At 41.0% G+C, this 27,448-nt stretch overlaps 3 protein-coding genes across 15 annotated transcripts in view; 2 read left to right on the top strand and 1 right to left on the bottom strand.

The window, feature by feature from the left end:
* eys (EGF-like photoreceptor maintenance factor) overlaps positions 1-11,031 on the top strand; it is a 149,977-nt gene extending 138,946 nt beyond the window's left edge. For 3 of the 7 annotated variants that reach the window (XM_089011451.1, XM_089011450.1, XM_089011452.1), the window contains 7 exons: positions 296-478; positions 1,583-1,749; positions 2,119-2,263; positions 7,735-7,897; positions 7,975-8,183; positions 8,270-8,431; positions 9,356-11,031. In XM_089011451.1, coding sequence (XP_088867577.1) covers positions 296-478; positions 1,583-1,749; positions 2,119-2,263; positions 7,735-7,897; positions 7,975-8,183; positions 8,270-8,431; positions 9,356-10,539 — 2,213 coding nt within the window. In that variant the 3' untranslated portion in view covers positions 10,540-11,031. The remainder of the gene's footprint in view (positions 1-295; positions 479-1,582; positions 1,750-2,118; positions 2,264-7,734; positions 7,898-7,974; positions 8,184-8,269; positions 8,432-9,355) is intronic. The other 4 variants (XM_089011447.1, XM_089011446.1, XM_089011449.1 and 1 more) reach the window with 3 other exon arrangements.
* Positions 11,032-11,151: 120 nt separating this feature from the next.
* phf3 (PHD finger protein 3) lies at positions 11,152-21,151 on the bottom strand. 2 transcript variants are annotated; one of them, XM_089011454.1, is made up of 17 exons: positions 21,030-21,151; positions 19,865-20,115; positions 19,501-19,623; positions 18,154-19,432; positions 17,419-17,677; positions 16,581-16,632; positions 16,170-16,290; positions 15,911-16,067; positions 15,650-15,766; positions 15,394-15,522; positions 15,165-15,309; positions 14,898-15,084; positions 14,671-14,818; positions 13,967-14,056; positions 13,676-13,871; positions 13,266-13,592; positions 11,152-13,166 (listed from the first exon to the last, which is right to left on the bottom strand). In XM_089011454.1, the coding sequence occupies exons 2-17, from the start codon at positions 20,097-20,099 to the stop codon at positions 11,983-11,985; spliced, it is 4,749 nt and encodes a 1,582-aa protein (XP_088867580.1). In that variant the 5' UTR covers positions 20,100-20,115; positions 21,030-21,151; the 3' UTR covers positions 11,152-11,982. The 2 variants fall into 2 exon arrangements, with proteins under 2 accessions (XP_088867580.1, XP_088867579.1); XM_089011453.1 differs by having other exon boundaries at positions 11,152-13,592.
* Positions 21,152-25,096: 3,945 nt separating this feature from the next.
* The window catches only part of khdrbs2 (KH domain containing, RNA binding, signal transduction associated 2), a 45,276-nt gene continuing 42,924 nt past the window's right edge, over positions 25,097-27,448 (top strand). For all 6 annotated transcript variants that reach the window (XR_016116867.1, XR_016116866.1, XR_016116865.1 and 3 more), the window contains exon 1: positions 25,097-25,525. Coding sequence is in view for 2 of the 6 variants with exons in the window: in XM_089011756.1 (XP_088867882.1) it covers positions 25,414-25,525 (112 nt within the window). In the remaining 4 variants the exon portion in view is untranslated. The remainder of the gene's footprint in view (positions 25,526-27,448) is intronic.

The raw sequence follows: 27,448 nt of genomic DNA, 5'->3' as shown, positions 1-27,448 counted from the left end.
AACCAACATGCTCTCAGTGACTAAACTTGATTTGAATGTTACGCCACTGCCATTGTGTGCAGCCAGAAGATGAAGCACTTATCGCCTGCTTGCCAAAATTCAACCTAAATAGCTACTAATGGAAAAAGAATGAGACTGGAGAGGTGATGGTGTTTGAAAACAGGTCATCATTTAATAGCATGGGGAAAAGGTTTCACTCCCTCCACTGAAGTACAGTGTGGCAATAGTGCCATCTTTTGGCAAGTGGTGATGGAGATCACATTGTCTCCTCCCAATGTGTCTTTCTATCTTGCAGCCGTTAACATCACCCGATCCAGATTCAGTGGTACTGATGAATTTGGGTTCACGTCTTTTGCGGCCTACTCCAACATTCCGAGTCTGGGCTTTTTCTACGAGTTCCATCTGAAATTCACGCTCGCCAATCACTCGTCTGCTTTGAAAGACAACCTGATCCTGTTCGCTGGGCAGAAAGGACAAGGTCAGCAACCTGCAATCTTTCGCGGGATTATGTTTTACGTCTGACCTTTAATGCTAAATCTACTGCAATATTTCAATGAAAACAGCCAAACCATTTCAGTCGACATATCAGAAAAAACTAAAACAGGTGTTGTTCCTGCCCCCATCCATCACCCACCCACCCTCCACCACCCCCAACCATCCATATTATCAGGCGGCAACGATATGAATAACACATTCCTCATTCCTAAGATAACAATTTGGGGGTCTTATCCTACAGTGTTTAAAAGTTAGACAAAAGAGATTTCCGAACCAGCACTGACTCTCCTTACTGTTTTTTTTGTGTCATGTTATTGGATTGATTGCACTTTTCTTTTTTTGCTTCCGCGAGGCCTTTCGTAACATGACCACAGACACTTTTGACACGTTGTCAAATTGGCACTCCACCGCAGTCAGGGACAGGAAATAAACACTTACCAGTGGGCAATTGAACACAATGTCAGTTGGAAAGCTTCAATATGAGCAAGGGAAGGATATGCTTACAAAACTGCAACGCTGTCAAATGCAAATGGACTCAAGTCTGTCTGAAAAGTATCTGTCATGCTAATGCGACCGTTGCAACAATAGTTCCTAAAAACAATACCAAAAATATGTTCCTGTAGATCTGCTGTGGTCTTATTCAGAGAGTTCTATTCCTAAACAAAAAAGAAAACCACACAAAAAACACACAAGCAATATGAATAATGAAATACCTGCCAGGAGAATGAGAGCAGCATAGTCAAAAATAGCAAACTCCAAGGTGAATTAAGAGAAAATATGAGATATGAAAAACTAAAACCATAATTGCTTTAATGACATGTCAGCTTTGATCACTTACTTAAAACAACAGAGCATGATTATTTTAATAATGCATTGAATCAAATTACACCAAACCGCAGCGGTTGCAATATTGTTTCCAGTATGCCTTCAAGCAACACACAATTGAGTTTAAATCTTAAGTAATTGATTATTGTTTTATTGTGGGTTCCAGTTCAGTGAGAGTTCATGCTATTTATAATATATTTATGACCTCACTGTACTATATCTGCCACTCTGTTCATTGCTCATTCACGACTTCTGCTTCGAGGCACTGATGGTGACGACTTTTTTGTCGTGGGTGTGCGGAAGGGGAGAGTCCTGCATAAATTCAATCTCGGCTCTGGTATAGCAACCATCGTCTCGGATCCACTGAACCTCCGTTTGGACATCCACACCGTCACATTTGGAAGGGCCAACCAAACAGGATGGATGAAGGTGACGGGATCATTGCAAAATGTTTATTAATGCAAATCATTTAAAATGGCAGCTGCTGTACTGCAAAATAAAAAGAGAAAGTACTTTTTTCCCAAAAGTCATTTTACTGCATTTCCTCCCTCATTATATGTGTCTGCAGGAGTTTCAGAAATATATAATGCTACAATCTCGCATCTCAGGCTTGTGGTTCATATTTGTTTCTAATCTATCCACCAGAAGTGAAAATAAGTGATTTTTTTTTCTTTTAGTATAAGGCAAAAACATTCATGAACCAAAATTAGGCTAATTAATAGAAGGTCATGCATTTCAACACTTGTTATTTTTCGATGATTCAGTACTTGGTCGAGTATAAACAGTGTCTTTTTTTAGGTTGATGGACAAAGAAACAGAACGGGTTCATCTCCAGGACCTCTACGGGTCCTCGATGCTGCCAAGCAACTCTTTGTAGGCGGATATAATGAGTACAGCTCTGACCTGCTGCCACTTGGCTCCAGGTTCCATCGTGGCTTTCAGGGTAAGATGACCACTTTCAGCAGCGTGCACTAAGAGCATTGAAGCTTGGCCTTCATCCCAGGAACACTCTTGCCTTAGTAAGCAGAGGAGAAACATATCATGAAAAGGTTTCTTCAGCCGTCATCTGTACTTCTTTGTACTTCTTTTCAAAGAAGTCCAGATGACGGCTGAAGAAACCTTTTCATCGATGGACCACTCCTGTATGACTGAGAGCTTACACAGACGTGTCATGAAAAGAGCAGAAAAGAGCACCTGGTGATATTAACACGTTTAATTTTACTGCTGTCAAGTCTCTCCAAAAAGAAATTTAAAATAACATATTATGACCAGCAATCATTTTCTATATGTTACATTTGAGGAGCAGGCTATCAGAGTTGACTTTCAAGTCGAGAACCGGTGTAGACCATGTACTGTTCACCAGTTATTCACACTTCTGTGCTGACAAAGAATCTTTCACATTTACGTTCGTGCCTGTGGAAATACAATCAACCTCCCGTGCATGTTTTTTTGAAAGTGAAACAAAGCCTCCCGGAGGAAGACGCATTCACTTTAATTGCTACTGTCCACTGGGATTTATTGGTTTCAGTACAAAATTATGCCTTAGCTTCACCAAAACAACTACACAAGTATTACTTGCTGTTGAAAATATTCCATGGAACTTTGTTAGACAATTTCAAGAGAACATATTATATTCCTAGTAAGACAAAGGGAGCAGGCGGTTTTAATCTTTTTTTCTCAAAATCAACCGATGCCACAAAGTCAATGACTTGCTTCTTAACTCATTCACTGCCATTTTTGAATGTATTCAGGAATTGGAAATATGACGTAGAGCGCCATTCCCGAATTTGTTCAGGTTTTGTTTTTTTTTTCTTCATGCTTGGGTGCCGATAAAGCACTGGCCATGGCCTCTGACAATGTTTTTTTTAATTTTCCACAAAGGGGGCATAATTTCCCTTTTTTCCCATTTTTGCACCTTGTTCCAGCTTCAGTTGTTATTAAAGCACTATATAAATCAATATGTATGTATTGCAGGGTGTATTGGACAGCCACCCTCATTTCAAGCTCATATAACTCCAGACCCATATAATTTAGGAATTAACTCTTTTTTTTCTGATGAAAGAAGAAAGTCTAAGTTTTCTAATGCTATATTGATTGTTTATGTAGTCCTAAACCATAATATTCTTTATGTCCTGGAATTCAAGTAACAATGACAACAACATGACAAAAAGTGAATGGGTTAATAAGCCTTGACATATAGTTGATTTTTTTTCCAAATTCAATCGTAACTTTTTCATGATCTACTCAGTCGCATACAAGACAGTGGTAGCTTCTGATGTGCTCTTTAGAGTCATGTGACTTTCTAACGTGGGATAGGATATGGTCTTCACACTCCCTTAGACAAAAATCTGTGTGTTCTGTGTCATATTGTTGATGATGACATAATTTGAAGGACTTGTGATGGTGTTCAAATTGGCACCTGGCGAGATTCATTACAAATGCAAGACATGTCACCTATGGTGCTCTAGTTAATTTTTCAAAGAGGGAACTTTTTATCTCTGCCTAAGAAATGGAAATGTTTTGGTCACCTTTTTGTCTGTTTTACACATCATAACATATTGAGATCGAAATTGCCGTAAGGTTCCCAAAACATTGTTTTTTAAGGAGAATTACTCCCATCACGGTTTGGAGTAAATACAGCAATGTTTTTATTTGCCATGCGTGCAATGACACAAACAGTGACAGACACAAACCTTGACAATAACATTGAGGACTCTAATGATAAACACATTCAGCATGCAGGCCTATTATTTTGCAGCAGAATCATTTGAACTGCATCATAACTTTTTTATGTCCAAGGCCCGCAATGCTGTTGTGTCTTATTTATGAGTCTGGTATTCATTTCAATCCAGCCTTTTAAATGAAGGCCTAAAAAATCTAATCATCTGCGCTGAACATGGTTTCCATATTCCACCTGACCCAGCGGCGCCCTCATGTTGGTAAACTCAACACGGGTGTCGCCGTCCCCCCAGTGCTGAGGATGTAATGAGAACTCATGGGCGTCTAATCAGATCTGCGTGACCTTCCTGGAGCCCTAATCATGATGGCTGGCAGTGAACACACTGATAATTTACTTCACTCCCAGTTATCAACAGATCCACACCCCCTCCCACCCTTGTGGAAAGGTTGCTGAGGAGACACGGTGACTCCTCAAATGAATCAGTCTGTCGATTGAGACGTTGATCAAATAACAACTAACTCGGAATAGTGTTTGTCAAGGCTCGACACCATTACATGCAAACATTCCGATGGAGGGCATTTATTCAATGCGTCGTGAAGCCGCCTACGTTTGTAATGCCGCAACTGTCATTAATGTCAATGTAGATGACATCAACCACGAATATTCATGAGGGGACATGACATTTCCACTGCATCCTGTTTGTGCCAGTGGCCAATGCAAGAGTGAGGGTTGGGCAATGCAATTGAATGTTATTTTTATGCTCTACACTTACAGAATAAGAATCAGAATCATCTTTATTGGCCGAGTGTGTAGAAGACACAAGGAATTTTTATCCGGTAAAACACGTTGCTCTGATATCATTCCAAAAAAAGTAAATAAGGCGCGGATGGGGTGGATTTATGGAAGTTTGAGTCAAAAAAGATGAGGTAGATGGTTGACGATAACCAGTGGGATATTCGTTTGACTATAGTGTGAATGCTGACAGACAAGCATCCATTGTCACCTCCCGCATCGATTATTGTAACTCACTTCTCGTCGGTGTTGATCAGAAATTTCTCCATAAACTCCAACTAGTCCAAAATTCTTCAGCCCAGATTATCACTAAAACCCCCTCCTTTCACCACATCACCCCTGTCCTCCAGCAGCTCCACTGGCTCCCTGTTAACATCGGATCGAATTCAAAATACTTCTGCTATCCATAACCTTGCCCCTCCCAATCTGTCTGACCTGCTTCAAATCTCCGTTCCCTCTCGGTCCCTCAGATCCTCATCCTCCCTTCACCTCTATGTGCCCTCTGCCCGTCTGACCACGATGGGATGCAGCGCTTTCAGCCGCTCTGCTCCCAAACTCTGGAATTCACTTCCACCCAACATCCGTAATATTGACTCCCTTCCTACTTTCAAATTCCACCTCAAAACCCATCTGTTTAAAATTGCATTCATGGTCTATAGTTCAATCAGCTATGTTATTATTAAGCATTGTTATTATTAAGGTGTTCTGAAAGGTGCTTGAAATTAAATGTATTATTATTATTATTATTATTATTATTATTATTATTATTATTATGTTATTTTGCGATGGGAAAAGCTTTGACAGTCTGTGACAACATTTCTGTTTCTCAATGGATTCCCGAGACCTACATTATATTGCTTAATATGAAATATTTGACTTATTATTTATAACTCTGCTGCTTTCGTAAACTGCTCTGTGGGGTGCTTTGGATTTGAAGCAGATTTCGTTACTTTTACCCCTGGTTGGCTTCATTATATTGACAGAGCGGGTGGGCGTTGAAGATTGAATTTGGGTGGGTGGAAGATCTGAAGCTGGTTGCCGTTCTTTACTTGTGTGCTCAAGTTGTAGGCTATTTATTTTCCAGCAAACTTCACATTCCTTGTATTAGACAGATGTAGACAACTGCATCTTCAATCCACATTTTTAATAAAAACAATAAAATAAAATATTCGCAAGCACACAAGGTACATGCCAACAGCAAATTATGTGGTTTTGATAATAGAGTGGATATTCTGAAATAATTTTACCATTTAATAAGCAACGGGATTTATATAGCTAATTGTTCAACAAATATATTTCAACTTTAAAAAATGTTTTTGTCACTTGATATTTCATTTGGACAGAATGAACACATTGAGCTTAAAGGACTACCGACGTCTCCGGACAAGTTGTGTCCATAATTTGTAAAATTGCTTCAAATGACTTCTACTGAGCGTATTTTACAAAGATTCCACCGCACATAGCTATATTTTACGTTTTAAGACTCGTGCTGAATATTCCGGAAGTCTTGTTTTTGAGTTGGTGCGCCCCTGAGCGAGAAAGGACATAGTTTGCATCACCTCAATGCATTTTGCGGTACGTTGTTTGGTCTGAAAACTTCATGTTGATCCGTGTTAATGGCAAAATTAGAAGGAAAACACATAAATAACGCAATGGTGAATCGTTGTATGTTACACCGAGACAACTATTAGATATTCGCTGACAAAAATTCCAAGGTGAAGAATCAACCAATTTTCAACGGAGCTCTGGCACCATCTTCTGTATTTTCTGTGACGCTACACATCAGTCTTGATCACTCAAAATGACCTGGAAGACCTTCTTTAATCGATTGCAAACATTTATACTTTCCTCTTCACACCTATTTGAATCATATTCATGACTGGATGCGTAACAAGACAGCACATTCTCAGAATCTGAAGCCATTGTTTTGATTCTCGAGCAATGCATGACGTCTTGGCGTGACGTCACGAACTGGGGGCGGGACTTTCGGAAAATGCCCAATTCGCAGCTCTATTTTTTGCAGATTTTGGACACTAAGCCATTTCTATTGGTGTTTTGCATTTGACTAAAAATATCAGCCTGCGTGTTTTGGGTATTTTAGATGCTATAAAACGTTTTTCTGATGTCAGTTAGGAAACAAAAAAGTGATGTTGGTTTCCTTTAATAGCCATGCACTTCATATGATAAATGTAGATACAGTTTTGATTCTTTAAATACCGTATTTTATGGTGCACAAGGCGCACCCAAAAGCCGTAATTTTCTTCAAAATCTTATAGCGTCTTATACGCAGGTGCGCCTTATATGTGAAGTAATAACAGGTCTCGCAACTACTGGTATGAAGTTGTGGCGTCACCGGTGCGCACCGCGTTTTTGATATCTTTCAAGCCCTTTGATTTCCTTGATGTGCGTCTCACCCTGACACATATCACACGCTTGAAAGTGGTATAAAAGGAGCTGTCGCGGGACAGAGAGAATCAGACTCATCTCGGACTCACAGACTCAAAGAGACTTGCAAAGACCCGCACAGGCACGCTCGTCTCACACCGGGCGTCGGACGGACATCACAGCACGACTTGCTCGACTCCATGCCACGATCAAGCTCTGCGCGTCACCTGCCTTGGAGATCTGACAACGAACCTAATTACAAATAAAGAAAAACATCAAACTCTTTAAAGTCAGTGACTCCATTTCCCCCGTAGAAGAAGTGCCCCACACTCTACTGTAGTGCCTTACAATGTGGTGTGCCTTATATTCGGACTACTTTTCAATATTTATATTAGATATTTGGAAAACTTGATTCATTCATTATAGTCCGGTGCGCCTTACAGGTGTATATATGGAAAAAGTTTGAAAATACACCACTCATTTGGAAAATACGGTACTCACGATCCCAGCCTCCATCTAAACATCAGCATTCCTTGTCTGTCTTTTCTTTTTTCAAGGGTGCATTTTTGACATGTACTTTCGAACGAGGAGAAACGGAACAGTCCAAAATCTGGGATATCCCTCCTTTGGGCGAAGCGTGGGTCAATGTGGAGTCAATTTGTGTGTTCATGTTCACTGCAAGAATGGAGGAACATGTGTGGACTCTGGTTCATCCGTGTAGTAAGGCCTCACATTTGCTAAACTTGGATGAAGGATGGTAAATTAGGAGTAACGAGCTTGTATTTTTCCTCCCGCAGTTGCCAATGCCCTTTCGGATGGAAGGGAGCGCTCTGTTCGGAGACAATGTCGGTGTGCGATGCCGCACACGCTCCCCCGCCTCTGTGTGCCCACGGCTCCACCTGCATCCCTCTTCCAAATGGATATACCTGTCACTGCCCCCTGGGAACAGCAGGAGTCTACTGCGAGAAAGGTCGCGCCATCAGACCCAATCTTCATCATTACACGTGTATTTTTCCCCTCTCTGTTCATTTTGTCAACAAGGAAGCACTTTTGCTGTTCAATTATTTAACTCCTCTATTGTCCCCATTTCAGCTGTGAACATTAGTGATCCATTCTTCAGTGGAAATCGCTCCTCCTGGATGTCCTTCTCCACAATGAATACGAGACATCGGACTGTTTTACAAATGCAGTTCCAACCTTTATTACCTGATGGCATCCTTTTCTACATCGCACAACATCTTGGCGACAGACCAGGTGACTATCATTTGACCGAAACAGTCCTTCATAGTATCGTATTACAAAAAACAAAATAAGGACAAAAAGAACATGCATTCCTGCGGCCGATAAATCATGCAAATCTGATTGAAAGGGGGCACTCACCTAAATGTGGCTACAGTATTACTAAAAAGTATGTTACTGTATTTTCCGCACTATAATGCGCACCTAAAAAACGTTATTTTTTTCAAAAGTTGATCATGCGCTTTATAATCCAGTGTGCCTTATATGTGGAAAAGGTTTTTAAATATGTAATTCACTGAAGGTGCACCGTATAGTCCGGTGTGCTTTATAGTCTCGAAAATACGGTATGTATATTAACTCATTCAGTAGCAGCATTTTTCACACACAAGACACAAGATAGGTAGGTCGGTAGGTAGGTAAGTGTGTTTGGGTGGGTTTTATTTGGGTGTTTAAGTGGTGGGTTGGGTTGGGAATTGGCTGGGTGGGTTTTGGTAGGTAGGTGGGTATGTAGGTAGATAAGTGGGTGGGTTTGAGTGGGTGGGTTTTATTTGGGTGTTTGAGTGAGTGGATTTGGAATTGGCTTGGTGGACTTTGGAAGGTGGGTGGGTGGGTTTTATTTGGGTGTTTGAGTGGGTGGGTTGGGAATTGGCTGGATGGGCTTTGGTAGGTAGGCAGGCAGGTAGGTAGTTTGAGTAAGTGGATTGGTAATTGGCTGGGTGGGCTTCTGAAGGTGAGTAGGGATGGGTGGGCGGGTGTTTAATTTGGTTGTTTGAGTGGGTGGGTTGGGAATTGGCTTGATGGCCTTTGGTAGGTAGGCAAGGCAGGCAGGTAGGTAGGTAGGTAGGTAGGTAAGTAGGTAGGTAGGTAGGTAGGTATATATTTGAAGTAACTTTTTGCAAAATGTCTTCCAAGAAACTCATTTTTATTTCTGTCCTGCAGGAGACTTCATCTGCCTTTCTTTGATGTCTGGCTTTGTCCAGCTGCGGTACAATCTGGGCGATGGTGCCCACATCCTGCAGACTGTGACGAGAGTAAACCTGCATGCGAGGAGCTGGCACACAGTGAAGGCAGGCCGGATCGGTCAGCAGGGCTTCCTAATTCTGGACGGCAATGAAGTTAGACGTAATATGACCCAAGGGATGAGTACACTGGATATTGCCACAAAAATCTTTGTCGGGGGCGTCTCCTCTCTGAGCTCTGTGGCCAGAGATGCGATCGAAGGGGAGCCAACGGGCTTCACTGGCAGCATCAGAGAAATAATTTTCAACGGACTTGAGTTGGAGTTGACGGAAAAGGGGGCTCTAAGTGGCGCAAACGTCGAGGACCGGGATGGAAGTGACTGTGGATACAAGGTGTGCCACAATGGAGGTCAATGCAAAGCAACATGGAATGACTCTATCACGTGCGATTGCCCACCATCCTGGACCGGCCCAACTTGTAATCAGTCTTTAAGTTGTGTCAACAACATCTGTAAACATGGCTCCATATGTTCTCCTGCTAGTCAGACAACATACATCTGCATGTGCCCCCTCGGATGGGGAGGAAAGTACTGCACCAGAGAATTACCAACAGACACTTTACAGTTTGCCGGACGCTCTTATGTTAAATACGTTGATCTGAAATACAGCAGGAGAAATTTAAGATCCACCCAAATTTCTTTTATCTTCCTCACGAACACGAGTGACAGTCTAATCATGTGGATGGGCAAAGCTGGGCATGAAGATGACGACTTCCTGGCAGTGGGACTCGAGAAGGGAGGCCTCAAAGTTGCACTTAATCTTGGGGAGAGGATTTCCTTCCCGTTGGTTTCAAGCAGTCAGATACTTTGCTGCAACAAATGGCATCACGTTTCCATTTTGATCAACAGTACGGTAATTCAAGTCCATTTGAACAATAAGAGAATCATTTTTGAGGATGTGGACCCACTTGGGAGATATGTAGCTTTAAACTACGGCGGGCAGCTTTACTTTGGGGGATTTGAACTATTCACAAATGTATCCGTCGTGACTTCTGGACTGTTTTCAGGAGGCTTTGAGGGAAATCTCCGAAATGTTTATTTGTTTGACGAAGCTGTTCTGTTTGCAAAAAGCGACGAGGGCTTTAATGTTCATAACGGAAATTAGTACAGTAGTTTAGGGGGATGTTGCTTTTGTGAGAAACCTAAACACCCACATTTTTAATTATTTCAAACTCTCAGACGTAGGCTTGAAAATCTCAGAACATTTCAGGGGGATGTGTGTCAGTTGTGCTTTTTTGAGATGTCACCTCACCAGAAAGATTACCATGGCTCATCTAGTTTCTCATTACATTTGGAGCTTTCATTTCTTTCATAACTTTGCTGCTGTGAAATGTAAATTTCTCCACTGCGAGACTAATAAAGGCAAATCCAATCCAATCCAATCCAAAAGTTCACAAAATACCAGGCAGGTATTGGCAAAAACTAACTCATTTTTCCAAACAGGTGCTGAAATAAAAAGGTGCACTACAGTGAACATGCCCTTGTGCTGTTTGTTTTTAATTCAGCTGTAAAATTTTAAGCTAATGATTATTTCCTAAAAACAAAGTATCAATTTGAACATTAAATATCTTGTCCTCTATACTTCATTGGATTGATCTTTTATGAGTGAAGGTTTCCTTTCATTCAAAGATATTTGTGCAGAAGACACATTGTGGTAAAACTGTCAGTAGTCTGTTTTGTGTATATTTAATTAGAGTACAGCAGTTTTGTTTAGTTGACGGTATCTTTAATATACTGTATTTTCTGTACACAGAAAGGTTTATCTTTTTATAACAATAAAAAAAAAAGAATTAGCTTTATTGTCCACTGTACATACACACGTGCAAAGGCACACTTCATTCTAAGGTATATTACAAGCCAAAAATGTACAATGCTTTTCCAGTAGAAAGTAAGACTATAAAATAGTTCAGGCAATTTAAAAGGAACCAACTTTTGGGGGAACATGAGCTGCTGCTCAATGTGCTCCCCCGTAACATTTGCTTTTGCAGCTAATATAACTTTAGCTCCAAAACAGTTTGTCCAATTCACCAATCTGCTCAATATTTCTAAGATGTTGAAAATATAATACAGCGGGTCAATGGAAACAAGAATGCTCGTTAAAAGAAAACAAAAAAGAAAAAACAAGTACATGTAAAATTGAAAGTTTTCCAAAATGGAGGGAAAAGAATGTATCAACACCCACTCATCAATTTCTGTCACAACTCGATAGGAAAGTCTTACATTGGAACGGAAATGGATTTGCTCCTTTTCCATTGCATTGAGTATTACTGGGTGCAGCAAAACCATCTAAAAACAGGTTTCGTTGCTGCAGACGCTGGTTATCCATGGTGTAGAAAATAAACAAGTAAGTGTGATGAACTTTGTAACTCCGCAAAAATAGATCAGCTTGTCTTAAAATAAGTAATGGGAGGGATGTCACATACAAGCTGCACAGATAACGACTAAAAAATAATTGAAACAGCTCAAAAAAGCTGTAGTGGTTTGAATCAGAGAATTACTTTCTAAGAGCATAAAAAAATCCACAAACAAAAGTTTTAAAACCCAATTATTAGAAATAACTGTCTTTTGAGCTCCTTCTTCCATTGTCATAGTCATAGTCTGCATCCCGCCGGTGTCTGTGGCGTTCTTTGTGGCGGCTAGTGTAGTCGTCACTGTAGTGTCGCTCTTTTCGACGCTCGCCGTGGTAGTCCTCGGAGTGTCTGTGGTGTCGATTCTTTTCTCTGCGCTTGTCGTCGTAGCCGTGCTCGTGTTTCCTACTCCGCCCCTTGTCATGATGCCGGCTCTTCTTCCCGTGGTGAGAGTCTCTGCGGTGGCTGTGCCTCTCAGGTTGGTCCCTGTCCTCGCTGTGTGACTCCCTCTCCTCCCATGGATGGCAGTAAGTGTAGACCTCCTCCGGCGCTTCCTCTTTGGCCTGCGATGGAGCTTGATCAGTTGGTTGGGCGAGAGTCTCGGAGTTTGCCTCAAGGGAAGCACGCTCCCGAACCTCTAGTCCGCTGTCATTCGGATCCTGGATGTGCGGGTTGTGAAAAGAGTTTGGAACAGATGGGTCGTGGTCACTGCCAGGTACCTGAGGTTGGTGATGCCGCTGGTGGTGGACAGGTGTTGGTGGTGTGCCGCTTGACCGGCCTCCAGACGGATCGTTGCCATCACCGGGGACTGATTCTGGATTTTGTTCATTCAGTGTGTGTGTGGTCGGAGAGATCTGTAAAAAGCCTTGATGAAATGTTGTCACAGAGCTGATTTTACTCCTACCCAACACAGGGGCCTGCTGATCATCAACGGGGATAACGGGGCCCGTTTCACTGGCTTTGTTTTCAGTCATATTTGAGTAGTTTGAAATCTTTTTCAATATGCCACTTAGAGGTTTGGAGCCGTTTGTGTTCTCTGACACTGGCTGTGATTCCCCTTTTTCTTTGTCTGTGTCAGAGAGAGCGATGTCATCTTTCTTGGGGGTATCGCTGCTGCTTGCGTCACCATCTTTGTGAATCGTCGCCAGGCTGTCCAAGAAAGCTTCTGTGGAAACATCTGGAGGTTTATCTCTGAGAGAGACGTGGGGACCACGGGGTGCGGGCTCAGCATCTTTTCCCAGTGGTGCCATCGCAGCCTCGATCTGGCTGAATGACTGCGGTTCAGCTTGGACAACTTTCACTTCTTTTTTCTTGATGACAAAGCGTTCTCTAGGTGCAGTGACAGCGGCAGCTGGACTTTTGGAGCCCCCGCTGGGTGGTACCCCTGTTTTCAGAGCAGATTGGGCGTTGTGGGTGTCATCAAGAGGTTGTCCTCCGAAATCTGGCAGTGGCGGGAGTTCTCCACCCCAGCCGAGTAACACACCTGGAAGAAAACGCAGTGGCTTGTGGGATTCCTGGCTGCTGTTCGCTGCCGCAGATGGTTCTTCAAAAGACTCTGTGATGGGCTGCTCTACAGCCTCTGTAGTTTCACGTAATTTATCCGTCTTGTTTTTATTGGGAGTAGTCAAGGAGGCCAGGAAGAGCTTCTCATCATCTTCTTCCGTAGGAGTTTCCTTGACAGAAACTGGGACGGGCTTGACCTCAGGAGACATCCTTGTCCTTTCATTGACGTCAATAGTAATATAATCTGTTTTGGGCCTCTGGCGTATTATAAGTCCCAAGAGAAGGTTTGCTCGGTTGTTTTCCAGACCTGCCAAATAACATGAAGATTACATTTGTGTCAAGACAATGACTTTATTCTCTGCAGAGGTGAATTTGCTACGTTTTAATCACCTGGTCCATCGAAAGGCACAAGTTGATGTGGCACTTTGTCAGTAGCACCCAAAGGAATGAGATACATGTCCTTCACTTGTTTGCGATTGTTTGATACCACCCCAAAACGCCTTCTGCTGCTGAAATAAGCATACAGCAGAGTGTAGGAGATTTCATCTTCCTCAGTTACAGGGGAGAAGCGAATCAGGCACACTTCCTTTAAATGAAAAAGAAACAAATGTGTCAGCAACGTACGATTAGATGTCATGTTATGTCTGAAATGTCCAGTTCAGAAGTCAAAATATGTATTACTTTAGTTCCGGTCGCACGTATCTTTTCCAAGTAGTCCCACACCGTCTGCGGACTTATCCTTCCGCCAACCAGAATGCTGTCAGGGAGATCCTATGACAAATACAAAGGATTCACTTTCTTTCTATACTTTGAAACGAGTCACCTTCGATTGCCTCAGGATGCAAGTGCTCGTACTTGCAAAAGATATTCCATCATTTAAAAAAGAAGGGCATGATACATCATATAAAGAATATTATGTTTTGGGGAGAAATTTGTTTACCAAAGTGTATGATCATGCACTTGACCCTTGGAGTCACCACAACAGATTTTCAGATGGATTTAGGTCTGGACTTTGTACCATTTTAAAAGTTGAACTCTCATTTTCTGCCTTTGTTATTATAAAATATATTACCATAATGTTATAAAATTTAAAAATTTTGCCCCCAAAAAATACACATTTATTAACTTTTGATCAAAAATCACACACAATTGTATTCTGCTGGGCTGACTTGTGAATCATAGAGTGCTGACAAGAAATAAGAAGTATAGGTGGGGTGCACTAAAGCCCAATTAAATACAAAATGGGGTGATTTCAATGTGAAGCAAAAAGGTCAAAATATTGATGACAATTTAAACAAGACAGATTTAAGTTTCAAAGTGGACTTGAAGCACAAAAATCTTAGCAAAAGTATGTCTGGAGGGGATCTTTAAAAAGATTGGCATACCTGAGTCAAGTTGTCCAGAATTCCAGACACGGGGAAAGCTTTTGTGACAAGTTTTGCCACAGAGTGCATGGTCAGGAAGCCTCGCCACAAGGACTTTAGGCTGGAGAGGAATGATGTGTCATCATCACGGCCACCTGGATTGTCTGACCTAGGATGGAGAGAGTAACACTTTAGCCACTATCTTGACACTAAACTGCATTAGACGTGTAACACAAATGAGGGCTAACTTTCGCTCATAGCTGGAGTGAGCCTTCTGAAAGCTATCTTCTAAGACTGTGAGGTGGAGATCATCCTCAACAGAAGATCGTGCTGGTGTGCTCGTTTCGTCACTTTTGGCAGACTGTAGTTTTGCCACGGTTGTCGCAACTTTGACAACTTTGGTGGGTGCCTCTTTCACTGGGGGTGCCATGCGGCCTGAATCGGTCAGACAAGAAAGTCGGTCATTGACTTCTTTGATGTATGAGGTCACAACTTGGGCTCATGTTGTAAGTCACCTGTACAGATTTTGCAGTTGAGGTCAAATAAGTGAGACTTGTGTTTGCTGGTGGTGTCTTTCAGTTTCTCTGTGCTCTCCGCTGGTTTCTCTGGAGCAATCGGAGCTTCTACCAGCACTTCTGGGACTTTGACTGGCGGTTCAACCTGTGAAGAAGTTAAACAGAGTCCACAAATGGATGGCACATTCACTCGTGAGTAAAACAAATCAGGTCATGTTCCGTTTCTTACCTCAACCTCCACAGGTTCAGATGTTTTTCTTGGTTCTTCACTCTCAATCTCAATCTCCCCTTTATGTGTGATCTTGGTGATGGGACGCCTCTCAACCTCTCTTTGCTCTTTTTCGATCATTTCAATAGTCTGTGGGGATGAAAAAAAGGTCATCCGGAGGTACAGTTGTTATCTAAAGAAGAGATCAATATAAATAAGCCTGACTGAGCGTATTAATGGTCATCAAGTTTAGTTGAAGATGCATGAGATTACTCACATGTCGGTTTTCTCTTTGCCGCCAAGCAGCCAGTTCCTTGGAAGCCAGTTCCTCGGGACTCATTCTGATTAGATTAATGGGAGATATCTCTCCCTTCAGAACCTTCCTAAAGAGAATCTGAGCAATTGGATAAAACAAGAAGACTTGTAAACTAAACTGGAACCGTCATGGCTTGATAATAATAATTTCTAAGCGCCTTTCAAAACTCTCAAGGACACTTTACAGTCATGGGACTGATCTCATTTGGAGACATACACTTACATTATTTTTAGTATCTTTGAGGTTAAAGATTAAGCTTCGATACTTGTTCTTGTATTTGTTTTCCGTATCTTTATACGTATGGAAAATTTCTCTCTCGATCTTCTTGGCAACTTCAGAAGCCTTCTCCACTGGGACATTCAAATCAGACTCCTTCAACCTAAAATGCGGAGCGTCACACATTCAGCACCTTGAACAAAACTGTTTTTGAAAGGCGTTCGATGAAGAGGCTGTGTCATGTAAATTTACGGAGATCTCCTACCTCTGTATGAGGATGTCTTTCAGAGAGTCACGCACACTGCGCCTGATTTCCTCAACAGATGGAGGTTTTTTTGAAGCAGAAGATACGCTTTTACTTTTTGCCCCAAGTTTCAGCTGAATGCCTGTGAGGACAGAAAAGTAACAATGATGTTTAAATTAAAAGTTAAAAAAAAGAACAGCACTTCAAACACGGCTGTTTTTACTCTGCGTTGAATTCTATAAAAATGTTAGTTGCAGCACTGCCAAACATATTTCTTGTTGGTGTACAATTTGGAAACTGTGAAAAAAAAATACAAATACCATCTACACAATGAAAACATTCATGAATCTGATTTCAATATTTCAGAGTTAAATATCAAAATATTCTAAAGATATTAACAGAATTTCCAGATTAAGATAATGCATCAAATACCTGTTTTATGATGAGTCTCTTTGCCATCTGCAGATGATCTTCTACCTTGTTCCTATTTTCAAAAAGAGGAATGACAAATTACATAAGAACGCTAACATTTGCATTTGGAATAAAGAACAAACAAATCAAGAGGAAAAGTAAAACAGTATGAATGTTCGCCTTTATGAAAATTGACCGTGAATATTTGGAATTGGCAGGCCTTTTGTGTTCTTAAATTAATTCTAGTTAATTCATGGTTGTCTTTGTACTTCCTAGGGGTATAAAATGGCACGGTTTCATACTTCTGAGGGAGGGCACTAAATCTATCACAAGTGGACAATTTAAGTTGCCATTGATTCAATGCCCTGCGAATGAAATGGCCTGTATGAATGAGAAGAGCCACATGCATTACAAAAAAAGTTTCAAAATGTTCATCTCACATTTTAATGACCTAGTTCAAATAATTGAGTGTTAAACACGTTTGTCTATGAATCTGTGCAGTTTTAGAGGCTCAATGTGTTACATTGTGTGGGTGCACCAGTCGGAGCTCATTCCTATGTGGGCTGTATGTCATTGTTTTTGTACAGTGTATGAGCCACTGTCTAAATTTTATGAGGGGCTACAAACGTTGGCTAGAATACAAACAAATGGTAAGCATACACCCGTGCGCAAGCCATCAGTGTACAGTAGAGGAAAAGTGATCACAAGTCACCAAACTGTGGTCGAGTGAAAACACTGGCTATGATTAATATCAGAGAATTACTTAGCTGGGGAGCACAGACAGCGAAATACATCCTTTGAAATTCATGTTATACATCTGTTCAATACATTTTGTAAGAGAAACGCAAAGATGACGAACCTTCTTTAAAGATCGGGCCCCCCCTGATTTCAGTTCCTCAGAGGCTGTTGACTTGGGTTTGGGAGCCTGCTTGACAGCTTCAGTCTTTAGTTCGGGTGTAGCCGGGATTTCAGCCTCCAACTTTTTATTCTCCTCCTCGCAGCATTTTAAGCACACGTACATCTGGTCCTCCTCCTCCATCTCACGTACTTTGAGCAGGTCAAGTCCAACACAGTCACCATGGAACCAATCATCACAGCGGCCACAGCCAACCATAAACCTGAAAGTGGGTAAAAAATATTTTTGTCAATCTTCTCTGCATGTGACTTTTGTCACATTATATGTAATAATAAACCATAAAGCAATTTATAATTTATGTTACTAAGCTGCCCACAGAGGAGGAGGAGGAGGAGGAGGAGGAGGAGGAGGAGGAGGAGGAGGAGGAGGAGGAGGAGGAGGAGGAGGAGATTTGATATCAGCTCTGCACTAATTTTTTGATGTGGGAACGTTTGCTTTGGTACGCTGGCAAGTTCCTGAGGCGGAAGCCAACATGGCACGCTGTTGTGTCGCGGCAGCGCATGAAAAATGAACGGGTTCAAGTGCAATTTGAAAAAGCGTTTTACTGTAGGTCAAGCACACCCAAAACATTTTGACAAAAGTATTTTAAAATTATGCCGGCGGGAAGAAAATTCTGATGAATTACATTTCTAATTTGTGTAACAAGCTTGATAAATATTTAACTGAGAGAACACTTACATGTTGTTGTGGTGTTTCTTGCAATGACCGCAGCAGTTGTTTCCATCCCACACAGACTCGCTGTTGGCAGGTTGCTCCTGTTGCTGTGGCTCAACACTTTCTTTCTTTGCAGCCGGAGCATTGTCAGGAATAAAAAGCTGTGGTTCATCCACAGAGATGCTTCTTGCAGTTTTACTTTTTTGCTTTTGTAGGATCTTTTCAGGTTTCTTCATTTTTGGTTTCTCCTGCCCTGCTTCTTCTGGCGTTTTGGAAGAATGGCCCAGACGAGTGACATTGGTGGAGTCTCCTTTTGAGAAGTTGAGAGTATGAGATGGTTTGGTTAGACTGTGTTGATCGACAACACTACTCCCACTAGATGGAGTTTTCTTCACTGGAGAGCTCGGCTTCACTTTGGAATCCCATGTTTGCATCTTTGGGTATTTACTGGGATATTCACTTGTGGTGCTGACAGACTGCCTTTTTAAATGTTCATTGCTTCTTTTCTCTTTAAGAGACTTCAATTTTTGGACATCTCTTTGGACAACTTGTGATGGTACATTTTTGGAGATCAGAGCTCCTTGAGTCGTGTTGCTTTTTTCACCAACAACACCTTTTTTATTGAAAGTAAGTGGTCGCTTTGATTGGAGCGGATTTTTGGATTTCTTTTCTTTACTGTCTACCTTGTTATGTGCAGCGGTCCCGTTACTTGGTGGCGATTTGACGCCACATTTTTTGTCATTGACAGTCTTTTGCTTTCTCTCAGCAGGCTGATTGTCATCTTTATTTTCTTGAGTGCATTTCTTTGTTTTGGTCACATTAGCCGCTTGCACGTCATTTGGGTTCACATACGGCCCCAGACCAAGTGGCGTATCATCAGCACCCAAATTCTCAGTTACATCCTGGTCTGCGACTTTCTCAAGTACAGGATTGTGTGCAGCAACACCATCATCTGACAATGTGCCAAAACCAACATCCGCACCATAAGAAAAACTACTTTCAAAATTGGCTTCTGTGTCATGGACATAGGATGGCCCAGGAAGTAGTTCAATCTTGAATCCTCCAATGGTGACAGTCAGTCGTTTCAACACAACTGAGGGTTTTAACCATAGTCCACCTTCAATATCATTGATATTGATGCGTCCACCCAGAGTTAGTTCTTTCTTCAGTTGTATTCCTTTAACCCCCTTCTTGATCAGAAACGAATTATGTATTCTGTTGGAAGGCTTCCTTCTGGGTCTTCCTCTGGGTACAGGATTTGTGATCATCGCAGCAGGTTTTGGACTGTCATTGGATTCTGTGTCTAGAAGCCAAACAAATGTCACAATTTGTTAAAATGCAGTATGTATTAAAAATGAGGTTGAAGCTTACCTAATTGAACATTAATCGGGTCTTTCCTGAGTCTGCCCACAGGCTTCTTAATTGTGTCTGAATTGTCTTTTGTGACCGCCAGGTCCCCGCTGATGCCTGTAGCTGCTGAACCACCACTGAGCTCTGCCACGAAAGACAAACATCTGTGTAAATGGGATTGCTGGGGGGTAGTGACGTGGATAGCAGTAAAAGTAAGCCTTAATCCTTCATCAGAATCACCTGTGGACTTAAAACAACATTCGTACATGACTACTGAAAATGTGTGGAAATAAAATGTGATGCATTCAAATATAAATAAACCACACAGAACTACTTTTTGACAGGCTCAACACCACATGAACCTATATACTGGTAGTAAGCATACCTGCTGAGCCTGAAATTTGAAAAGTAGACTCCTCGTTATCCAGCAGGTTGAACTGAGACGTTGCACATCCAAACATGGGATCTTTGTCACTTAACATGTTCTTCAGTGAATCTTCAAGGCACAGTCCTGACCCAAATTCATTACTGGCTTCACATTCCAAATTTTGTCCAATGACAATGGTGTCGTCTAACTGGTCACTGGGTATTAAAACGTTAAAAGTGTCCACAATATCCATGAATGCCGATACCTTCCTGCAAGGGGCAAAGACATATTAAACGCATCATTTTGATAGCCGATATGTGGATGTTACAGCGATGCGTGCACTTCAAAGCATAATACATGTAATTAAAACATAAAAAAGTCAGGACTGAATGTTAATGTAAATGAATAGGGACGGGAGGATTAAGTTTGTAACAAAAAAGCGATTTTGTGCTTTCTCCATCGTTGGTGCACGTTACTGTCTAAATTAGCGTTTAGCTTTGAGAACTGTTTACTTCGATCAACAAGGTTTTTGATTCAAATGTCGGACTCCCACTCAAGAGCTCAAGAGTGAGCATTCTAAACTCCCAACTAGTGCCAAATGCAAATCAGCAATTTCAGTTTTAGCAACGTGTAGACAAATTGAAATAGGTCGGATTGGATTCGTTGAGCACGGAAGAACGACAAGGTGGGGATTTATTGGTGAGATTTTGAGATGGATTCGTGTTTTTACTTGGGAACAAATGTCAAACGTTTCGTGTCTTGACTAGTTTTCCAAAAGAGACTACAAATAAATTGCCTGCCAGTACCACGCGTTGCTAATGACAATCTGCAGCTATCGATCATATCCGTTAGCAAGCTAACGATGACCTGTGGAGGAAGTTTTAGTTATTCCTCAAGGCTTTAGCCAAGTAAATAGACGGATGTCCAAATGACTGTACCATAACTGCATGCCAAATCGGCATGGTCTTTCTAGATACAAAATTATAACATGTTCAGTAAAAACAATATAAGACAGAGGCAAAATATGTCAGACATGCTAACTAGGTCGTGCTAGCAAAGGCCTAGGCTTGTTTGTATCCTGACTATAGCAAACAGGCGTTGCGAAAACACGCCCATGAGCATCAAGTTTGGCTTTGTCTAACTGTAGATTTGAACATGTGAGCGTTTATAAGGGGAGGCTTACCTCTGTCTGAGTGCAATGATGTGTCCAATTCGTATCGGTTACATAGTAACGCTACCGCCTGCTTTCCTGCCTCTGCTAACTTCCTCTACAGCTAAGCCGTCATTCGTCCCGCTGCCGCAAAGCTCCAGATCTGAAAGTCACGTGGTTTGTGTTTACAGCAGGTAGCTTAGCAGCTGGGAGTGTGCATGTGGGCATTCCCCATGAAAAAAAAATCATACAGCTATTTTGTTTTGGAATTGGTTTATTTTGAATTAAGAGATATGAATTGTAACAATTCCAACAGTGTACGAGACGTTACTCGAAAATATTACCACCCACAAAGAATGAAGAGCGATAACTACAGAACTATGCAACTAATAAACAACACTTAATTAAGCGTTACACTATAAAAAATGCATTTGCAAGTAAAGTAGCATTATCTCATTAATTAAAATCAGGAAATGTTCATTTCAGTTCCACCTGTTCCTGCGTGTCTTAAAATATTATGACGACAAGTGAGCAGCCATGTCATTGCAAGGTATATAAAATGTCACAAATACTTTGAGACCTTGAAGAATACAGAAGAATACATGGACGGTCTTCCGATCGAACAATACACATCTCGGTTCAGGCCTTCCTGTGGTGGAGTTTGGATATTTTCCTTGTGCTGATGTTGATTTTCTCTGGGTTTCTCCTGTCAGGAATTGTTACATGAGGCCTGGGAGCTTTCTAACACAGTACACCTAATAGTTCACCATTGTGTATACATGCACTTCTTCTTATTTCGGCTTTTCCCTTTGGGGGTTGCCACATTGTGTATAAATGCACTACAATCACGAATTGATTTTCAACCAGTTGGACCTGACATCAATATGCGTGCCACGGGAAAACGAATATTACTCCACCCCGATCAGGAATCCATTCTCTGTTGCAACTGTAGCTGGAAAAATATTTAGCCACATCCCTGAAAATATGGCTGATTGTCGACCCCACCCCACCCCCCAGATGAGATGGATTTTTTTGACAATCAGAGTAATCAATAATTAAGGTGGATCCCGGGAACCAGCGAGCCTTTATGCAATTCCCCACCCCTTTTTATAGTCTAAAAATATTTTACCCGTAACAAAAATGCGAATAGATTAACATGTTCACATTTGGAGAGTAAATAAAAATTAAAACAGTCTTCAGAAATAGGGAACAGCAAAAAAAAAAAAACATTATATTCACATGCAGTATAATTTTTGACCACTGGAGGTCTACAAAAGTCCACCAAAATCAGTCATTCAGTGAAGGGCCACAAAACAATAGCCCATTTACTTCAACGTTTACAGCATTTCATTGTGTGACCAAACTTGTAATTGTATATTTAATGCATGCTTTTAATTAATAAACAGACTGAAAAACGCTAAATGAAAGTAAATGGAAAGAAACAATTTTATAAAGATAAAGTACGAGTACCGGTACATATTTTACCGAAACATAATTTACAGTGTACATACTTTATAATGGTTTGTATTGAATCCGAATATAAATCCGAATCAGAAAGCCTTTAATAGTCCCACAATGGGGACATTTGCAATCTACAGCAGCAAAATTGAAAGGGGGCGTAAAAGAAAAAAATATGATTTGACAACGATTAGTGATGTGACACATGGGTAAAGTGGTGGACATGTATATGAACAGTCGTCAACGTGGTCATTGCCATTTAGTACCTGCCAAATTACAGCAATTGCATCTATTTCTTGGAATATTGGTGGTTCCAAACCGGCTTTCTATTATGACGGCCACATGTGTCGGACATTAGGCTAAACCTTAAATTTTAATAAATTAGTTAAAGACACCACAGCAAATGCGGTAATTGTGATTTGACCTTTGCGGACAAAGGAGTTTACAATAATTGCATGAATTTTAAACCTTGAAAGTTTTATTTTTACCTGAGTCATCCATTTAATTGAATGATTACAACTCTTGCTGCTGTGAAATGTAAATTTCTCCACTGCGAGACTAATAAAGGCAAATCCAATCCAATCCAATTACATCGGAAAACAATAAGAATTAATTGCGCGATTTTTTTCTTATTTATTGCGGTATTCTTTGTGCTTGATCAAGATGGGGCAGCCTCCTTGTTCTTTTCATTGTTGTACCCGTTTATCGGTATTTAATTATACCCGTACCACTTATTTTTTACTCTATGCATGTGGAAAGAGGAGTGGTGTGTTCGTCTGCAGCATCCCTTGTCCCAGCATGAGCCCAATCGTGTTCGGAGGGGCGGGGAGCTGCGTGCAACGAGCACCCAGCATGAGTTTCTGGCGTGGGATAGAAGAGGCTGAAAGGCAAGAGCCAGCGGTGGAAGACATGGTCTCACTTCTGTGAATCAGAACTCTACCTGCAAGTCAGCATCCCGGACTCCTTGGAGGACGAAATAATTCGGGGACATATTTTTTGAAGAAGGAATCTGCTCGTGTTTGAGTTTGCAGCTGCCAGGCGAGGAGCTTCATCTCGAGTGCCTGCACGATCTGCTGTGTGCATGCAAATCTGCCCGTATAGAATGCATCAAAATAATTACTTACCTGAATTGGTAGCTGAGAAAAACACACTGGAGCCTCAATTTGGGCATGCTCTACGACTGCTTGCAGAAGGTATGCGACTCCTAACTGTTTAAGAATATGTGCACATATTTTAATGGCTAACTAAGCAAGAAAAGTTTGTTGTGTATTGCAAACAAAAACGACTCAAGTTTAATTCTACACAATTCTACACATAAAAAAATTGTAATTATGCAAAAAGTTTGAAAAGTGTTGACTTGACCAAGGTGCATCTGTTGTTTTTTAAGGGAGAGTAAAATTTCCAATTAACAATGTTAGAATTCACCAAGCATGCATTTGAATATTTTCCGGATAAAACAAAATCCAAAGGCATTATTGGTGATCATATTAAGACTAGCCATGGTGCTGCATAATCGACTTTGAATTACATGATCAAGATAAAGAATACTGTGTTGTATTTGCTGTGTTGTGTGGTACAGCGGCAAAATAAATTAAGAACTAATTGTTTATCAAATCAATAATAACAATAGATAAATAGTTTTGACCTTGTTGAATTTAAAACTGTCCAACTCCTCCGAATTTTAGCCTCACAAAAGTAAATACCGTCAGATTTCTGAAAAATAACTTATTATCTTTGTTTTCAGTCGTATTAAGCCATATAAACGTCATTTTGAAAAATGCTGTTTGGTCTTTTTCTCTGACATGCTACGCACCAAGCCAGCGGGCGAACATAATCCATTTAAGTTCACAAATTTCTGCACTGTCTCGCATTCAAATTAAGGTATAGAAATGTAAACTTTTTTTTATAAAATCAAATTAATCACTAAATTGACAAACTAATGTGTGTTGTGAAATATAAAACAAAGCTTCACCCTAAATACATATAGGATATTAATGTTTTAACCTGCCTCTCTTGTTCACTCCTTAGTGTGTCCATTCGCAATTAGAAAATCCGGATTGACAAGGGTGACAGATCAAAACAAACGTGTAATGTGACCTATCAAAAGCACACGAAAGTTGCATCCTGGAAAAGTGACACTGTGCATTCCATTTTCACCATTTAGCTGACAAGGTCATCAAAGTCGACTCACAAAGAATGTTTGGCTCCATTATCCTTCACTTTCAAGGTCTGGAGCATTGCGAGCAATTCTAATGAGTGAATGAGCCAGAGAAGGGAGATGGGCATAACTGTACCTCTTCAGGGGTTTGCATGGCTCATTAAATTCTGCGTCAATGTCAACGACAAAAGAAAGGCTAACATTTAAACACATTGATGCCGCGCTCAGACCAAACGCGAGTTGAGCTATTCTCGCGACACTATTACGGATCAAGTTGGCCTGTCACTATCAAATATTTTTTTTAATAATACAGTGTGCATTGTTTGTGTAATGAGTGCTGAATTTGAACTCATAACTTTGACTAAGCCTACTCGTAGGGTGTGCTGTATGGTTGTGAAAATGTGGTACATTAATATATTGATTGAAGGAAGTCTTCATTAATTTTGCATATGTGGTATATATATATATATATAGGAAAGAGGAGTGGTGTGTTCGTCTGCAGCATCCCTTGTCCCAGCATGAGCCCAATCGTGTTCGGAGGGGCGGGGAGCTGCGTGCAACGAGCACCCAGCATGAGTTTCTGGCGTGGGATAGAAGAGGCTGAAAGGCAAGAGCCAGCGGTGGAAGACATGGTCTCACTTCTGTGAATCAGAACTCTACCTGCAAGTCAGCATCCCGGACTCCTTGGAGGACGAAATAATTCGGGGACATATTTTTTGAAGAAGGAATCTGCTCGTGTTTGAGTTTGCAGCTGCCAGGCGAGGAGCTTCATCTCGAGTGCCTGCACGATCTGCTGTGTGCATGCAAATCTGCCCGTATAGAATGCATCAAAATAATTACTTACCTGAATTGGTAGCTGAGAAAAACACACTGGAGCCTCAATTTGGGCATGCTCTACGACTGCTTGCAGAAGGTATGCGACTCCTAACTGTTTAAGAATATGTGCACATATTTTAATGGCTAACTAAGCAAGAAAAGTTTGTTGTGTATTGCAAACAAAAACGACTCAAGTTTAATTCTACACAATTCTACACATAAAAAAATTGTAATTATGCAAAAAGTTTGAAAAGTGTTGACTTGACCAAGGTGCATCTGTTGTTTTTTAAGGGAGAGTAAAATTTCCAATTAACAATGTTAGAATTCACCAAGCATGCATTTGAATATTTTCCGGATAAAACAAAATCCAAAGGCATTATTGGTGATAATATTAAGACTAGCCATGGTGCTGCATAATCGACTTTGAATTACATGATCAAGATAAAGAATACTGTGTTGTATTTGCTGTGTTGTGTGGTACAGGGGCAAAATAAATTAAGAACTAATTGTTTATCAAATCAATAATAACAGTAGATAAATAGTTTTGACCTTGTTGAATTTAAAACTGTCCAACTCCTCCGAATTTTAGCCTCACAAAAGTAAATACCGTCAGATTTCTGAAAAATAACTTATTATCTTTGTTTTCAGTCGTATTAAGCCATATAAACGTCATTTTGAAAAATGCTGTTTGGTCTTTTTCTCTGACATGCTACGCACCAAGCCAGCGGGCGAACATAATCCATTTAAGTTCACAAATTTCTGCACTGTCTCGCATTCAAATTAAGGTATAGAAATGTAAACTTTTTTTTTATAAAATCAAATTAATCACTAAATTGACAAACTAATGTGTGTTGTGAAATATAAAACAAAGCTTCACCCTAAATACATATAGGATATTAATGTTTTAACCTGCCTCTCTTGTTCACTCCTTAGTGTGTCCATTCGCAATTAGAAAATCCGGATTGACAAGGGTGACAGATCAAAACAAACGTGTAATGTGACCTATCAAAAGGACACGAAAGTTGCATCCTGGAAAAGTGACACTGTGCATTCCATTTTCACCATTTAGCTGACAAGGTCATCAAAGTCGACTCACAAAGAATGTTTGGCTCCATTATCCTTCACTTTCAAGGTCTGGAGCATTGCGAGCAATTCTAATGAGTGAATGAGCCAGAGAAGGGAGATGGGCATAACTGTACCTCTTCAGGGGTTTGCATGGCTCATTAAATTCTGCGTCAATGTCAACGACAAAAGAAAGGCTAACATTTAAACACATTGATGCCGCGCTCAGACCAAACGCGAGTTGAGCTATTCTCGCGACACTATTACGGATCAAGTTGGCCTGTCACTATCAAATATTTTTTTGAATAATACAGTGTGCATTGTTTGTGTAATGAGTGCTGAATTTGAACTCATAACTTTGACTAAGCCTACTCGTAGGGTGTGCTGTATGGTTGTGAAAATGTGGTACATTAATATATTGATTGAAGGAAGTCTTCATTAATTTTGCATATGTGGTATATATATATATATATACAGCTACAAACAGCTACAAGTACCTCGGTATACCACAGGCCAATGGCAACCTCGAATTAGCAACAAGGAAAGCGGCTACGACCAAATACCTCCAGCAGGTGAGGCAAGTCCTCAGAAGCCAGCTCAATGGCAAGAACAAGACCCGGGCAATAAACAGCTATGCCCTGCCAGTGATCAGATACCCTGCAGGAATAATAAGGTGGCCAAAGGAAGAGATTCAGACCACGGATGTTAAGACCCGAAAACTCCTCACCATGCACGGAGGGTTCCATCCCAAGTCCAGCACCCTGAGACTGTACACAAGCCGTAAGGAAGGAGGCCGGGGACTAGTGAGTGTGAGAGCCACTGTCCAGGATGAAACATCCAAGCTCCATGAATACATCAAAGAGAAGGCTCCAACGGATGATGTACTCAGAGAATGTCTCAGTCAATGGGGAACAGAGGATGAGGTGATGGAAGAGGGACAATCATGGGAGGAAAAGCC

Source organism: Hippocampus bargibanti, linkage group LG13 (assembly GCF_051943395.1).
Source record: "Hippocampus bargibanti isolate YZ-2025 linkage group LG13, ASM5194339v1, whole genome shotgun sequence".
NCBI lineage: Eukaryota > Metazoa > Chordata > Actinopteri > Syngnathiformes > Syngnathidae > Hippocampus > Hippocampus bargibanti.
This window is presented reverse-complemented; position numbering and strand designations above follow the sequence as displayed.

What these genes read in the sequence shown, in the direction of transcription:
- phf3 (XM_089011453.1), bottom strand. Translation starts at nt 20,099, where the DNA reads ATGGATATTGTGGACACTTTTAACGTTTTAATACCCAGTGACCAGTTA. An exon ending in TCAAATTTCAGGCTCAGCAG is followed by an intron (nt 19,624 to 19,864) that starts GTATGCTTACTA and finishes CTTTCGTGGCAG; the next exon opens with AGCTCAGTGGTGGTTCAGCA. An exon ending in TGTGCCTTTCGATGGACCAG is followed by an intron (nt 13,593 to 13,675) that starts GTGATTAAAACG and finishes GTTATTTGGCAG; the next exon opens with GTCTGGAAAACAACCGAGCA.